Source organism: Kwoniella dejecticola, chromosome 9 (genome assembly GCF_000512565.2).
Source record: "Kwoniella dejecticola CBS 10117 chromosome 9, complete sequence".
NCBI lineage: Eukaryota > Fungi > Basidiomycota > Tremellomycetes > Tremellales > Cryptococcaceae > Kwoniella > Kwoniella dejecticola.
The window spans coordinates 1,460,494-1,473,740 of record NC_089309.1 but is presented as its reverse complement, the minus strand read 5'-3'; the positions used below and the strand labels follow the sequence as shown (position 1 = coordinate 1,473,740).

Genomic DNA, 13,247 nt, shown 5'->3' with positions numbered 1-13,247 from the left:
CAAACTGTCAGGGTATGTCACCTCGTCCTTGGTCAAATGCCGGACAGGTGACAGGTGACAAATCGCGCTCTCTGCGAGTCTGGAAATCTCTGGACGTCGGGTGTAGTGACTTGTGGATTTAACGCGTAAAATGGATTGGTCAGCATTACGAGAAAGGCGTTCGTTCATCACGAATGCAAATCATGCAAAAATCATGCAAATCATGCACACCTAAAATGCACTAACAAAAATATGTAACACGAGTAGAGAGGAGGTCGGGGGATCTCATCGCGATCGCGCTTTTTCGGAAAGGTTACTCCGGTTCAAACTTTCATTTCACCTTCCCCTTAAAACAAGCCAGATCCTTTCGCCTGTGCACCCAGCTTCTCCCTGGTCCACTGCCATGCTTCTCTACCGAATCTATAATATATGAAACCGAACAATGCCCCTGACAAGTGCGCAACATGATCGAACATCCTGACATCGTTCAGCAAGGTAAATTAGCTCGGTCACGCAGAACTGAGAAATAGGACCGACAGAGCTCACCTCCAGCCTCGTATAAGACCAACGAGATCTAAGGTGACCATACCCGCGACACCCATGCCTATCGGTACACTGACGAAAGGTATGAAGATGATCCCCACGCTTGAGTCAGGGTACGCGCAAGCTGTCAGAGTCAACGCAGCGTAGATTGCACCACTTGCTCCTAGCGAAGGTAAGATGCCTTGATGCGACATCAATGCTTGCGGGCTTGATATCCTGGCGGGATGGGACAATGCTTTGAGAAGAGCGGGATATCGGAATATGTTGGTCCATAGATGACTACCCAGCGAGGAGAACAGGCCCGCGGTGAGCAAGAAAGCCAAAAAGTGCGGTGTGTGGGTGGAAGAGGCCAGTGCGGGTAAGGAGGGAGAGGACGATAAGTAGGAGTACGCTGCCGAGCCGAAAGAGAACAAGGCGAGCGAGTTGAATGCTAAATGTGGGAGAGACTGATGAGAAAGCTGCGAACGGTATTCAAAGCCGTCAGCCTATGTTGCAAGAATGGCAGGTCAGGCGCTGGAAGACTGCTCACAGTGCTGGTGAACATGGTCACACAGTTTCTCCATTCATCTCGCTTCGTGCCGAATACGATGGGTCGATGTAACCACCATTTCCTCATGAATGGCTCCAACCGACGAAGCTTCCACCAGACAAAGACGTTCCCCATGACGAAGATCAGGCCCATCGGAGCTAATTGAGCGGAAGGTGTATTGAGGTAGAATTCAGAGGCCATCACGTAGGTACGCAAGACTGGGATGAGCAGGAAGTTGGGTAAGAACGATAGAGTCGTTGGAAGGCTATTGAGCGTTTTTTGAGCGGACTGAGATGATATCACCTCACTATCAACATCAGAAAGATCAAAGTTTGCTGGTAACGCAGGATTATCGCTGACTCACCCTTGCACCTTCCAATTGCTTAGCCCGATGTATTTCCCTATCGCTAGGCTGACTCTGGCCTTTCCTCCACCAACTACTGCCGCCCAGCTTATCTGCCCATGTCTGAGTATCGATGTTCGTGTACAAAGCAGAAGCGACATAGCCGCCTCCACCTAAAACTGCGCAGAACTATAAATTGAAAGTGACGGATAGATCAGCCATGCATCGGATATTGCCAGCCGATCAGGTATGAGAACATACCACTATAGGTCGCCATATCGACCTTCTGGGTAAAGACGGATTGCTGAACGCCTCATGACTCGCGCTTGAGTATTGACCATTCTCAACTGCTGAACGGGGTACGGCTATTCGTTTCGGTGTTATTCGACCCAGAACTTGACGGCCTGCCGAAGGAGGGGCAGACGAGAATGATCGGTAAGGTATTCTCGAAGGTCCGGCCTGCGCAGACCGGCAAATCGAGCTCGACAGCGATGACACGAGAATCTTCGACATTACGATCCCCTCAAGTTCGATTGTCCTCTGATCCCTGGCGATATCGTTGGGAGTCGAGGTGGCAAGGATGAATTGACAACTGATAGGTGTACTCATTTGCTGAAATTTCCAGATTCCACATTCCAGATGCTCATGACGCATGCTTAATGTTGCTTTTCGGCACGCTTTGACTTATACATGCACCCCACTTAAAGACCGCAATAAGATGATTACGTTATCGTTGCCTTGTTCCGGGTAAACGGGTCAACTTACACCCGACGATGATCAAAAACAACCATACAAAGTTGAACCATCTTTCTTCCTTTTCATCATCGTTCACCCGCCAAGATAGATTTCACACGTCTGGCTGGTCACTATGTCGGCTTTTCTGTCAGGAGGCGGGGTAGAATGTGGACCGAGTAATGTGCTGAAAGACGTCAAAGGTCGGCTGGATAAGGATAGGTCATTACAACATGTGCGTCAGCAGATTCCACTATCAAAGGACTCAAGCTGATGGGTATCACAGGATCGCTTGGTGTCTGTACCAAATGTAGCTAGTTCATCCAAGCAGGTGAGCTGGATTTGGGCGGACTGATTCCACCACATTGAAGCTCATGCCTCTGGTGACATTCGCAGCCTTTCCGAGCGGTCCCATCAGCGCAACCTCGCGCATCTGTCCCGCCTCAACATGTCCAGACCGCTCAGTCAGCTTTTGACCTTGCTTCCCTTCGTCAACATCTATCGCCCCCTCCATCTACTCAGCATCAGCGAGTAGCGCCTTCTTGCTCATGGGCAGACGCTTTCGGTGCATATACACAAGTGGAATCGAACCAATCTCAATCAACTGCGACACAGTCATCCCAATCGAACGGATGGGGCGCAGAATTTGCGCAAAGCACCGGTGCTTCAGTCCCTCACTTCCAAAAGCATCGCACAGGAGTATCCGCACACCCAGTAGCACCATGGAAACGTCCTATTCATCAGCCATCTTTTCATCATTCCCACCATATGGATCAACCCAGAATTCTACCCTATCTGCCAAACGAAAGGGAATCCCGACCATATTCCGCTCCTCCTGATCAGGGGCAGGAACGCGCAACAGATATTCAGAAGGAACCTCTGACCGAATCTCAAGACTTACTGGCACGAACAGCTCAGACTTTTGTGGACGAACTCGACGGGCCATCTGGACTATTAAAGGATAATCCGAAATTAGCTCGGAGCAAATTCGTGTCCCTCCTGAAAGGATTGGGAAATGGCGCGCTTGTTGTAGATGAGGGCCAGCGAGCTCAGGGAGAAGAAGTAGGGGAAGGTGCTAGATTCGTTGGTTGCACAGCTGCCCAGAATGGTGATAGTGATTGGGCTACTTCATTCACTGATCACCAGCGTTCTGCGGAAGGTGAGGGCGAGGACCTGAGAGGAGGAAAAGGAAAATCGGTCGAAAGTAGACACAACGCATATCCTCAGTCTATGACAAACAATACTCTAGGCTTCGCGCCCGGAGTTATGCCCTCTTTGGATAGGAGTCGATACGGTACACCGACCGATGATGCGAGCTGGGACTCGCATTTCCAAGATCAAGAAGCCCTGGTCCGCTCAACTGAAAATGCTAGAAAAAGCGTTCATTTCGATCCTGAGCCCCCTCTCGAGAAGGAGAGAAATGGTGTACCGAACAGCCTCGGAGAAGCTTTGAGACATACTACCGGTATACCTGGAGCTGGTCTGCAATGGGAAGATAGAGCTGGAGATCAAGATATGGATGATTTTGACGAATTCAACGATTTGAACGACCTGACCAAAATTGACGACTTCGACGACCAAGTATTCATGGGATTCAATGGTACGATGGCACAAGCTCCTTCTGTACAGGCCAATGGCGCTGGTCATGTTCAAAATTGGGGACAGCTACAAGAAGACTGGGAAGAGTACTCGCAGAACCATGCGCCAGCTAGGGCATTCAAAGGTATGGGGACGGGCGATCAGACGCAAAGGTATCTCTTCCAAAGCAGAAATCCGTATTTCGGGGTGAGCGAATTTGGGAGTTACTGGGAAGTTGAATCCCCCACTCTGAAGGTGAGTCCAAGTCACTACGCTAGGTGACCAGAATCGAACTGAGCTGACTCATCGGTCCAAAGGATGTGCTTGAGCTTGAAGCTGCGGTACAGAATTCGCCATCATCCCACGAAGCATGGTACAACCTCGGACTGAAGCAACAGGAAAATGAAAGAGAAGAGTCCGCCATCTTAGCTCTTTCCAAGACGATTCAGCTGGAACCTAATTACAGACCTGCGTATCTGGCATTGGCAGTGGGCTATACCAATGAAGGGGAGTCTGAAGCTGCCGTCACAATGCTGGATAAGTGGATCACACTCGGTGAAGGGCAACTTGATATCTCGGGATCAATAAAAGGGCCATCCGAACAATGGGATGGGAAGAAAGGTAGATCGGATCTGATCGAGCGTCTGATCAACATAGCCAGGAGGAACCCAGAAGAATTAGATGCTGAAGTGCAGGTTGCGCTGGGAGTGTTGTTCAATGCTACTGAAGTGAGTTTGGCAATCTCCCCACTGCTGCTAAGGATGATTGTCGCAAATGACTGAACGGGTGATGAATGCTGAGGAGTGGTGTGATAGGAATATCAAAAAGCGGAAGATTGTTTTTTATCCGCCCTAAGCGTTAGACCTGATGTGAGTATCCGGTCATATGTGAATATGGTGTAAGATGGATGGCGGAACTGACGAGATTTTGAAGGATTGGCTATTGTACAATCGGCTCGGAGCTACTTTGGCCAATAGCGGGAGATCTAACGAAGCTATTCAGTACTATCATAAAGCGTTAGAATTGCATCCCAACTTCGTCAGAGCTTTGTGAGTCCCGATGTTTCCCCCTTTTCCTTCGGATTCCTGATATACAAGATATGGCAAAGAAGCTGATGACCTTGTATACGTAGATTCAACCTGGGTATATCGTATGTCAACTTGGGTCAATATCCCTTAGCTGCGCAATCCGCCTTGGACGCGCTCAGGTTACAGCACTCAGATTTATCCGAAGGGTACTCGTTTGCTCAGCATCATCATTCATCGAGTGCGACTTCAAGCTCGCATCAGCAAGGTGGTGGCAGTGGTATACGATCAAAAGGGAAAGGAGTGACTAGCGACGCATTGTGGAACGTATTGAGAAGCGCTTGTGTCCAGTATGTCCAATCTCCCCTTTTCGAGTGTGTCGGTTCCTGGGTATCGTGTTTATGCTGATTGATTGCTATTTTTTAGTATGAACCGACATGATTTGGTCCGGTTGGTGGAATTGCATGATTTGTCAGGTGAGCCTATATCTTTTGTCGTCCTGTCGACCTTCAGTATTGATAGCATGTGTCAGATCGAAACAATCAAGAGCTGATTCGTGGTTGTCGATAATAGGCTTCCCCTTGAGTTTCGGGGATGTTTTGGGTACTGCGATTCCTGCTGAGGCTCCGGCTCCGGTTCAAGTATGATTAGATGGCTTGAAGGCGATAGCGATTTTTCTCACCATAGTTGTATAGGATGTGAAATATCACAGACATTGTGAATGACCTTATGCACGATACGATTGATGTCTTTATGGCAAGAATTCAGCGCTGCAAAGACTGAGTGAGACAAGATGCTTGATGCATTAGAACAAACGAGAAAAGCACAGTAGGACACATTCTATTAGAAATCTATTCTATGTTTACGGTTGCGATCAACCAAGACAGCCTTTATATAGATTACGAGTTTCTAACGGTCCACCGGACGTTCATCAAGGACTTCCATTGCGTGTGAACGGATCGAGTACCTCATCTATGTCTCAGAGGTTGTAAGTTCCCTTGATTCCGCTATGGACATCTTTCCTTTGCAAACTCCAGAACTTTCAGAGACTCGCCCTCGTACACATCAATCAATCCTTCTTTTTGAATTCCTCTCTACCTCTCGCATCTTCCTTTGTCCAGATCGAGATACTCTCAGGCGGCGAGAAGAATTCTGCCCATCCCTCTGTCGATGATGTAGAATCAGATCAGCCAACAAGCACACCTCAGAATGCCGCATCCAAGCTCAGCTACCAGGAGAAGGGAGTGCAGCAAGTCCTTGAATCGTCGACTCACCCTCGTCAATGGTCACTTCACCCTGGTGCCATCCCATCACATCCGTCCATTTCTCTCCTGCATGTTCTTTACCCACCGCTACTTTCTTGGAACCGTCTTCTTTCCCATTACAGATGACCACTACGCATCCATCGTGTTCTTCGTCTCCCTTTCTCAACCATGCGACGCAGTTGGCTAAGAAGAGAAATGAGGCACGGCGTCAATTAATCAATGTCTCATACACAGATTCTGTTTGGAACTTTGAACAGCTGAAAATTAGGAAACCAGGAAAGAAAGAAACGCACGGTGATCCCAATAATCGTTCAATTCTCCATACGCGAACAATTTCCTAGCTCGGATGATATCGTCCAATTGCGAGACGGGTTTCTGGGGGTTATCGCCTGCTGTACCGTATAAATCTCCGTAGAATACACATCTATGGCGAAAAAAGAGAAAACGGACCGAATGATTCAGCTTCAGTCTTAGCTTGGTGATTGGAGAATTTAGCTCACGGGTACCCATCGACTCGAAGAAGGATCAAAGCGTATGCTAAGGGCTTGAAGGCTGATGAGACCCATCTTTGAAGTGATTGACCGACTTGGGTGTCGTGCTACAATGTCAGTGTCCATTGCATCAGCTTCCTGAAACACCCAGCGTGTGCGAAGTCGAGAACAAGCTCACATTATCGACGAGCGTACTGCGCACAAAGGACAACAAGTCAGCACAATGCAACGACAAGGAAAACGTAGCTAGCTCACACCGCGTCGATGGGTCTTCGTTGGACCAAAGTATTGTCGAAGATCTGCCTCAGATCGTAATTTTCCCTTTGTTCGCCAGCAGTCTGCCCAGCAAAAAGTCGTCAATTGACATGTACCTTAGGCTCAACACGTAAGGCAGTTTACCTACGTGGAAGTTATCTGGAAAGACTCAACGTATCAGCTCGATTTCAGTCTAGGGCGGAAAAAACGGATAAGATTTACCTTGAAGACAAGAATCGAAACAAGAAAATTGGGTTCCCAAGCCCTCGACGTATTCCACAAGCGCATCGACCGAATCATGCCAAAACTCCCCGACGCAGAATGCTTTGGCTTTACCGCCTTCAGACGATCTGACGTGTTTGACAAACTCCCCAATGAAGTTTTGCTATTCCCCCTGGATCATCAGCTCACCGGTCTGGCCATCTGAGCTGTACGAGTGACAAGAGAACTTACGGAGATATGCTTGACAGCGTCGAATCGGAATCCGTATGCTCCTGTTTCCTTTAAGATCCAATCTCCCCATTTGCTATACACGATTATTGAAATGTAAGCTCGAATCCGATCGCGTGTGTATGATGACACGGCCTCACAAGAGCTCTTTCTCGACTTCAGGATGAGCATGGTCGACTACAAAAGGCAGCATGTCAGTCCCGTTCGCGGCGAAATTTAGCTGAGATTGAGAGTACGGTACTCACTGTCCGACTGAAGAGACCCAGAGAGGTGACTTCATGTTTAGCGACCCACTATGCCCTTCGGTTGAAAGTTTTGAGTGGACTCACAAACATCAGATAATCATATGAACCTATAGATCTCCATCATCAGCGTTCCTTGTTCCCTGCTACACTATCAGATACCTGAAGAATGCTCACCGTTCTCATCGTCAACATCCTTAGCCCAAGTCTTGCCGTCGCCTTGAATCTGAACATACGAGGCATTAGCATGGCCGTACCACTTGTCATGGACAACGACGAAAGGAACAGCTTGACCCACCTTGAAGATGGCTTTTGTTTCGGTCTTAGCATCGTAATCTACTCCAGTGAAATGATTATAATTCCATTTCATAGGCGAGTAGGTATCGCCTCGACCTGGGAAAGTGAATCTGGGAGGCGCGGATAATGGCAAAGATCATTAGCCTACCAAGTGGACAGATTACCACGGACCAGCCAACCATCAACAGGGTCGACTCACTTAGTCCACGCTTCGATATTATGCATTTCCCCAACTTCCTTATTCCGGTCATTCTGATCTACCATCGTAGCTAGAAATTCCTCTTTATCGTCTGCTCCGGCTCTGCGTAGTCACGTAGTAGAGGACGGTCAGCTGAAATCCCCGCCCGTGCGCTCACTCCTTTGAGTTCAAAAACAAAGCTTGCAGACAGGGGCTCGGGAGAGAACAGCGTGGCTCGGCTCACTTATGGTTTAAAACGGCGTCAATATAACTGATGATCCCATTATCTTTTGCCTTTTTGATTGCTCGAAGTAGATCTTCCTTGGATCCCCATTTAGTCGGTTTACCGCCCTTTTGGTCAAATTCACCGAGGTCCCAGATATCGTAGCTGTCATGTCAAATCATATTAGCGACCAGGGCGATCATTTTTGGGAAGAGTGTCGAAGTTATGAAGTGCATCGAGGTGGAACTGAATCGGGATTGTCCTCAGACTCGGATTCAGGACTCACATATCGTACCCTGTTCCTTCCCTTCGCGTTCCGGAAATGGCAGCAAACAATAATCAACAATCAGCTTTGAATACTTGCCATTTGCCTTCGTCTAGAGTGATTCGCAAGCAGCTCCAACCTTGCCAACATGACTTGTGTCGGCTAAGAGCGTACTTACGGACTGGATCCTTTGGTAGGCGCTACGAATCAATCAAACCACTTTACCGTCAGCCTCATCTCTAGCAAAGTCAAGTCAACAGTCGGAGGAAAGAGAAAGAGACTTACGAGGTAACCAAGCGGCAGTGATACCAATATCAGCTAGATGTTCAGCATCATCCTCGTATTTCTTCCAATGTACCCCTCCGGAAGGGCAGTACCATCTGTAGTAATGTAGTGCAGTAGTAGTAGTGGTAGTAGTTCATCAGTACTGATCGTCTCTTGATCTCATTTTGATGGGAAAGCAGCCCAATGCGATTGAACGGGGGACACTTACTCGAAATACTGCATCATCGTGTAATTCCCTATTAAATCAACATCGAAATTATCAAGGTCAGCTCTCAGTTCTCAGCTCTATGTTTCAACAGTGATGATGGTGTATGCTGCTCGAACATACCTGGTTTCCCACGAGCATCTTCGTTGGCGTGATGAGCCATCTTGTCTGAACTTGATTTATTTTCTAGTCTTCGTCTATTCGGTGTTGATGATGATGATGATGTTGTGAAGCAGACGGCGTCAAGTAGAACGCAAAAATAGGGATTTAGATATAGTTGCAGAACAGGGAGAAGAGGGTCAACTATCTGGCGTCGTTCTGTGTTGTCGTTGATGTGACTTTAAGGGTACTCATCTACGACTACAAGCCTCTACACCTCCTCCCTCATTCCGCATTCGTTATCTCACAACCCAAACACCGCCCTACGCCATAACGCAATCCAATCAACACGTTCAAAAGCAGGCACGTAGACCCTACAGGGAACAAGTACCGCAGATCACTCGAAATGACGTAACTCATATACGCATATACGCGGTACAATACAAATACGATACATGAGTACGAAACCCAGAAACGACTAGAAGGCAAGGTGAATGCGGAACAACCAGAAGACGATGACCAAATAAGATCATGCCAAGTAATGTAAGACACCTCGTTCTTCCTCATCACGCATAAGGAACTGCAATCCGGGGCATCATCAGTACTTGCATCGGCAACGGCGACAACTGAGACTAAAGATAGGAAGTAGGAGTATCCGGGATAGCAAAAGACATAATGCAGCTCACCTCGCGTTCAATCAAACTCTCAACTCGTTTCTTGATTTCTTTCACATCAGGTGGGAATCTCTTCACTACATCACTGACGACGTTATCAATGAGTGATTGCAAAGAAAGCTTCTTCTTGCCCTTCATTATCCGCACGATCGTAGCTTCGAGTACGGAGACTCTGTCAATGTGGATCTGTTCGTTGGTCTTGCGGGATTCTTCGGCCTGTGGGTGGAGGGTTGCGTGGTTGGGTGAGTATTGTTTTGGGGGGAGGAGGTGAGGGCGGACAAAGGGAATAGGCGCAAGGGGAAGGAGAGAGGTTATCAGCGCACACTTAAATTTTCGCATACGATGCCTTGACCTCGCAAAAAGCAGCTCTGTACTGCACCACCACGAAACACCCAAACATCCCGACACTCACAGACATATCCTGCTGTATCCCATTAATCTTGAACTTGATCCTCTCACTCGTGAAACCTTTATTCCAAGCAAAGATATCGGTCGGATTGACTTCTTTACCTGGCGGCTTCTTCAACAATACTCTCGTTCCCTTTCTTCCCAACGCAAGTGATTGTAAAGTCCGTATCAGTTCTTGGGTTTCTGCGACGTTCATACAATATCATTCTGTGAATCAGCACAGAGCGCACAAAATACTTTTCATCTCTTTATCTGTAATATCGTTGCGAAGGTGGAAATGCAAGAACACGACGGATAGGAAGATCATCTGACTCACCAATACCAGTCCTACTTTGTATACTCTTAAAATCTAGCGTATCTTCCTCGTTGAACAACAACAGCACAACCGCTTGGAAAAGACTGACTCCAATTTCGTATTTATCTTTTCCCACCCGGGAAGTGAGCGTGACGGTAGAAAGCTGGAATCGCCATGAGAGTTGTCTGTTCTTGTGTTGAGTCGAGTACCATGAGGTGAACAGATCAACGGACGATTGTAGATTTGGCGGTAAGGTAAAATTCCATCCATCCTTTAGCAGTGGGTACCTGTACTCGGACTGTCTCAGCTTTGTTTCCCTCTATATGGACAAGCAGTTACGAGGATCTTATGATTGGTGACAGCCAAATGCGAATCAGAGGGACTCACGCAGGCCAAGCGGATTCAGTCAGTACATTAGCGGTGAAATTACCTGCGTCCTTATATGTTTCAGGCTCTTTAGCTTGTGCCGATTGATACGACTTGACGAGACTACATAGACAGTATCAGCTGGCCACGTTCCGTTTTGGGAAATGCAAAGGTAGCTTACGTTTCGGACAATGTCAAATCCTTCATCATGATGTCTCCCGAAGTGAACTCTTCTCCCATCTCTGTGAAGATGCGGTAGAATCGAGTCAGGACGATTGGGCAATATAGTAAACCCGAGATCGGGATGCGGACTTACCTTTCTGTAACTTAGCAATCATATTCCTTTCCATATCATCGCTCGCCGATCGACCAAGCAACAACCGCTTCGCAAGCTGCGTTGAATAGAACGCTTTGAAAACATCTTTATCCTTGGTAAATCCAATCAGGGCGATAATCTCATCCAGGTGCGCGTTGAATCCGGAATCAGATAATGAAGGGCCCCGTCGCATAGCCAGATCCAGATGTTTGGCTACAGGTCACCATCATCGTCCTTCAGCTATTTACCTCGCTCGCGTGCAGAAAAGCACTTCTGAGAGGAAGGGCAGTCACTTACCGATCCACTCAGCTGGAGCATTCTGCCTACTTCCCAAACCTTTCTTGAACCCTACCCTCGACGATTCTTCCAACTCAAATTGTCTATTTCGCCTCAGACGCTTCTTCTCACTTATCTCCTTCGCCGCTGTTTTATCCTCTTCTTGGTCTGTCTGTTTCTGCGCTGGATTTTCAGCTGCAGAGGAGAAAAGGGATGATATGGCGCCGTCCGTGAATCGTTTCATCTTCAAAGTAGCATCGATCATCTTTGGATCATTGGCTGGGTCCGAAAGCAAAGTCTTCAATCTTGCTTCCAGGTGATCTTCCAGAGCTTGAGAGAGCACGCCGAAGGAATTGACATCTGTCGAGAACGTGTATAGCTTGGACAAGTATTCGGTGTTTTGTAGATCCATCGCTTCATCCAGAGCTATCCACATAATCAAACGAGTCGGTCAATGCTAGCTTACCGATTGCTGGGTGAAAAGGCAATGGGATAGCTTACCTCGTCTGATCACTCTCGGAGCGAGGTCTTCTCCCGCAGACTTGCGCACCACTTTGACGACTTGATCCGCTACATCTTTGCTTAATGTGCTTTCCGCTCTTTCTCGTTCTTCGATCACCTTGGCTAAGACCCATTCGACAAATTTACCAGGCTGCATTGTGTCGTTTTCGACTTCGCTGACGTGCGTTTCGGCCGTGCTCGAATAATGCTCAGTCGTAAGTTCGATATACGGTTTCGCTATCGACTCAGTGAATGTATCAAGGAGTTTCGATAAGTCTGTGATCGATACTATGGTCGGCCGCTGCTCGTCTAAAACCCTACAAAGATCGGTTTAATGATTGATCATACGCGATCAGGACTGCACAGGAAGGAACCAAGAACGGCAAAAGTAGACTTACTTCTCAGATGCTCTTTCGCTCGATGCCCAAGCTAAGAGATCGGACCTAGTCTTCTCAGCGATAATTTCGTTCTCCCATATGAGCTTCCTGAACGTGAGTATAGATAGATCCTTAATCGAAGCTATTCCGGTCGAGGGGTTGGAATAGACCCTATCCAGATACACGAAGATAGCAGATAAGAGATTCTGCTCGGTGTCCCACACGTAAGCTTAGTTAATAAATCACGACACACTTTCAAGGAAGGGAGCTATGGGACGGACATACTACTCTTTTTTCCCAGACTTTCCATCCATTAACGAATCTTGCCAGCCAACCTTCTTGCCTTGACATGATACTCCCCCTCCATTCCCTTACTAGACCATTGGCAGATTCCTCCAACTCGTCCTTGATCCGCCCATAGATCCGCCCATAGATCGTCGGGCCGAGGGTATGAGGCTGCAGGACGAGTTGATGGCATGTATGTGAGAGCGTGTGGTACGATCTCTCAGTGGGTTTACCGGAGAGTAAAGAGGGGATAGCGTTTAAGAGAGATTGGAGTAATTCGTTTGTAGGTGTTGGAGTCGCTCGGACTGGTAATGGCACAGATCAGCTGTTTTTTAGCCATTGAGGAGATCAGCTGCGGATGGATGACCTACTTGGGACGCTCAGTCGGATTTTCTTGACGCCCTCTTTCGAAGATCCGCCTGCGCCTCTACCGAGATCTACAGCCGATATGAAATCGGTATGTGCGTTCTTGGACGGTTGATACGCTGAGAAAGCGTCCGTACGCGAGGGTAGTGCGATGAGCGACGACATCTTGACTGGAAGCGCCACACTGTTTCGAATGTTCGTGTCGCCAGATGTTTGTCTTGCTAAATCACAGCAGAAGATACACTGTGCAGATCAAGACATGGGTGTGCATCGTCTGCGCGTGCGGTGCGATCGGAGGGGGTTCAGTGGAGGAAGGCCGGAGTGGAGGTCAATTGGGGTTTCCTTATAAGTGCGCAAGTGGAATTCGTAATGACTAGTTACGATAAATCGTAATCAAAG

At 47.9% G+C, this 13,247-nt stretch overlaps 4 protein-coding genes across 4 annotated transcripts; 1 reads left to right on the top strand and 3 right to left on the bottom strand.

Moving 5' to 3' along the window:
- Window positions 1-326: 326 nt before the first annotated feature.
- I303_107479 (uncharacterized protein) lies at window positions 327-2,003 on the bottom strand (the record flags this gene model as incomplete). Its single annotated transcript, XM_018410158.1, has 5 exons — window positions 327-456; window positions 526-980; window positions 1,052-1,339; window positions 1,416-1,583; window positions 1,656-2,003. The coding sequence occupies 5 exons, from the start codon at window positions 2,001-2,003 to the stop codon at window positions 327-329; spliced, it is 1,389 nt and encodes a 462-aa protein (XP_018261161.1).
- A 259-nt stretch (window positions 2,004-2,262) lies between these two features.
- On the top strand, window positions 2,263-5,376 carry I303_107478 (uncharacterized protein; the record flags this gene model as incomplete). The annotated part of the gene is made up of 9 exons (XM_018410157.1): window positions 2,263-2,361; window positions 2,413-2,457; window positions 2,523-3,959; window positions 4,022-4,432; window positions 4,520-4,573; window positions 4,638-4,753; window positions 4,837-5,079; window positions 5,156-5,205; window positions 5,303-5,376. The coding sequence occupies 9 exons, from the start codon at window positions 2,263-2,265 to the stop codon at window positions 5,374-5,376; spliced, it is 2,529 nt and encodes an 842-aa protein (XP_018261160.1).
- A 422-nt stretch (window positions 5,377-5,798) lies between these two features.
- I303_107477 (uncharacterized protein) lies at window positions 5,799-9,048 on the bottom strand (the record flags this gene model as incomplete). Its single annotated transcript, XM_065969597.1, has 21 exons — window positions 5,799-5,893; window positions 6,004-6,177; window positions 6,288-6,418; window positions 6,495-6,592; window positions 6,664-6,679; window positions 6,741-6,823; window positions 6,889-6,899; window positions 6,963-7,125; window positions 7,194-7,266; window positions 7,331-7,367; window positions 7,436-7,442; window positions 7,520-7,542; window positions 7,610-7,658; window positions 7,731-7,839; window positions 7,929-8,030; window positions 8,152-8,295; window positions 8,417-8,437; window positions 8,574-8,595; window positions 8,681-8,775; window positions 8,889-8,916; window positions 9,009-9,048. 21 exons carry the CDS (start codon window positions 9,046-9,048, stop codon window positions 5,799-5,801), a joined length of 1,521 nt encoding a protein of 506 aa, XP_065825669.1.
- Window positions 9,049-9,513: 465 nt separating this feature from the next.
- I303_107476 (uncharacterized protein) lies at window positions 9,514-13,013 on the bottom strand (the record flags this gene model as incomplete). The annotated part of the gene is made up of 12 exons (XM_018410155.1): window positions 9,514-9,564; window positions 9,671-9,874; window positions 10,071-10,249; window positions 10,383-10,648; window positions 10,749-10,850; window positions 10,909-10,969; window positions 11,044-11,256; window positions 11,341-11,745; window positions 11,821-12,137; window positions 12,219-12,403; window positions 12,483-12,787; window positions 12,854-13,013. The coding sequence occupies 12 exons, from the start codon at window positions 13,011-13,013 to the stop codon at window positions 9,514-9,516; spliced, it is 2,448 nt and encodes an 815-aa protein (XP_018261158.1).
- Window positions 13,014-13,247: the final 234 nt, after the last annotated feature.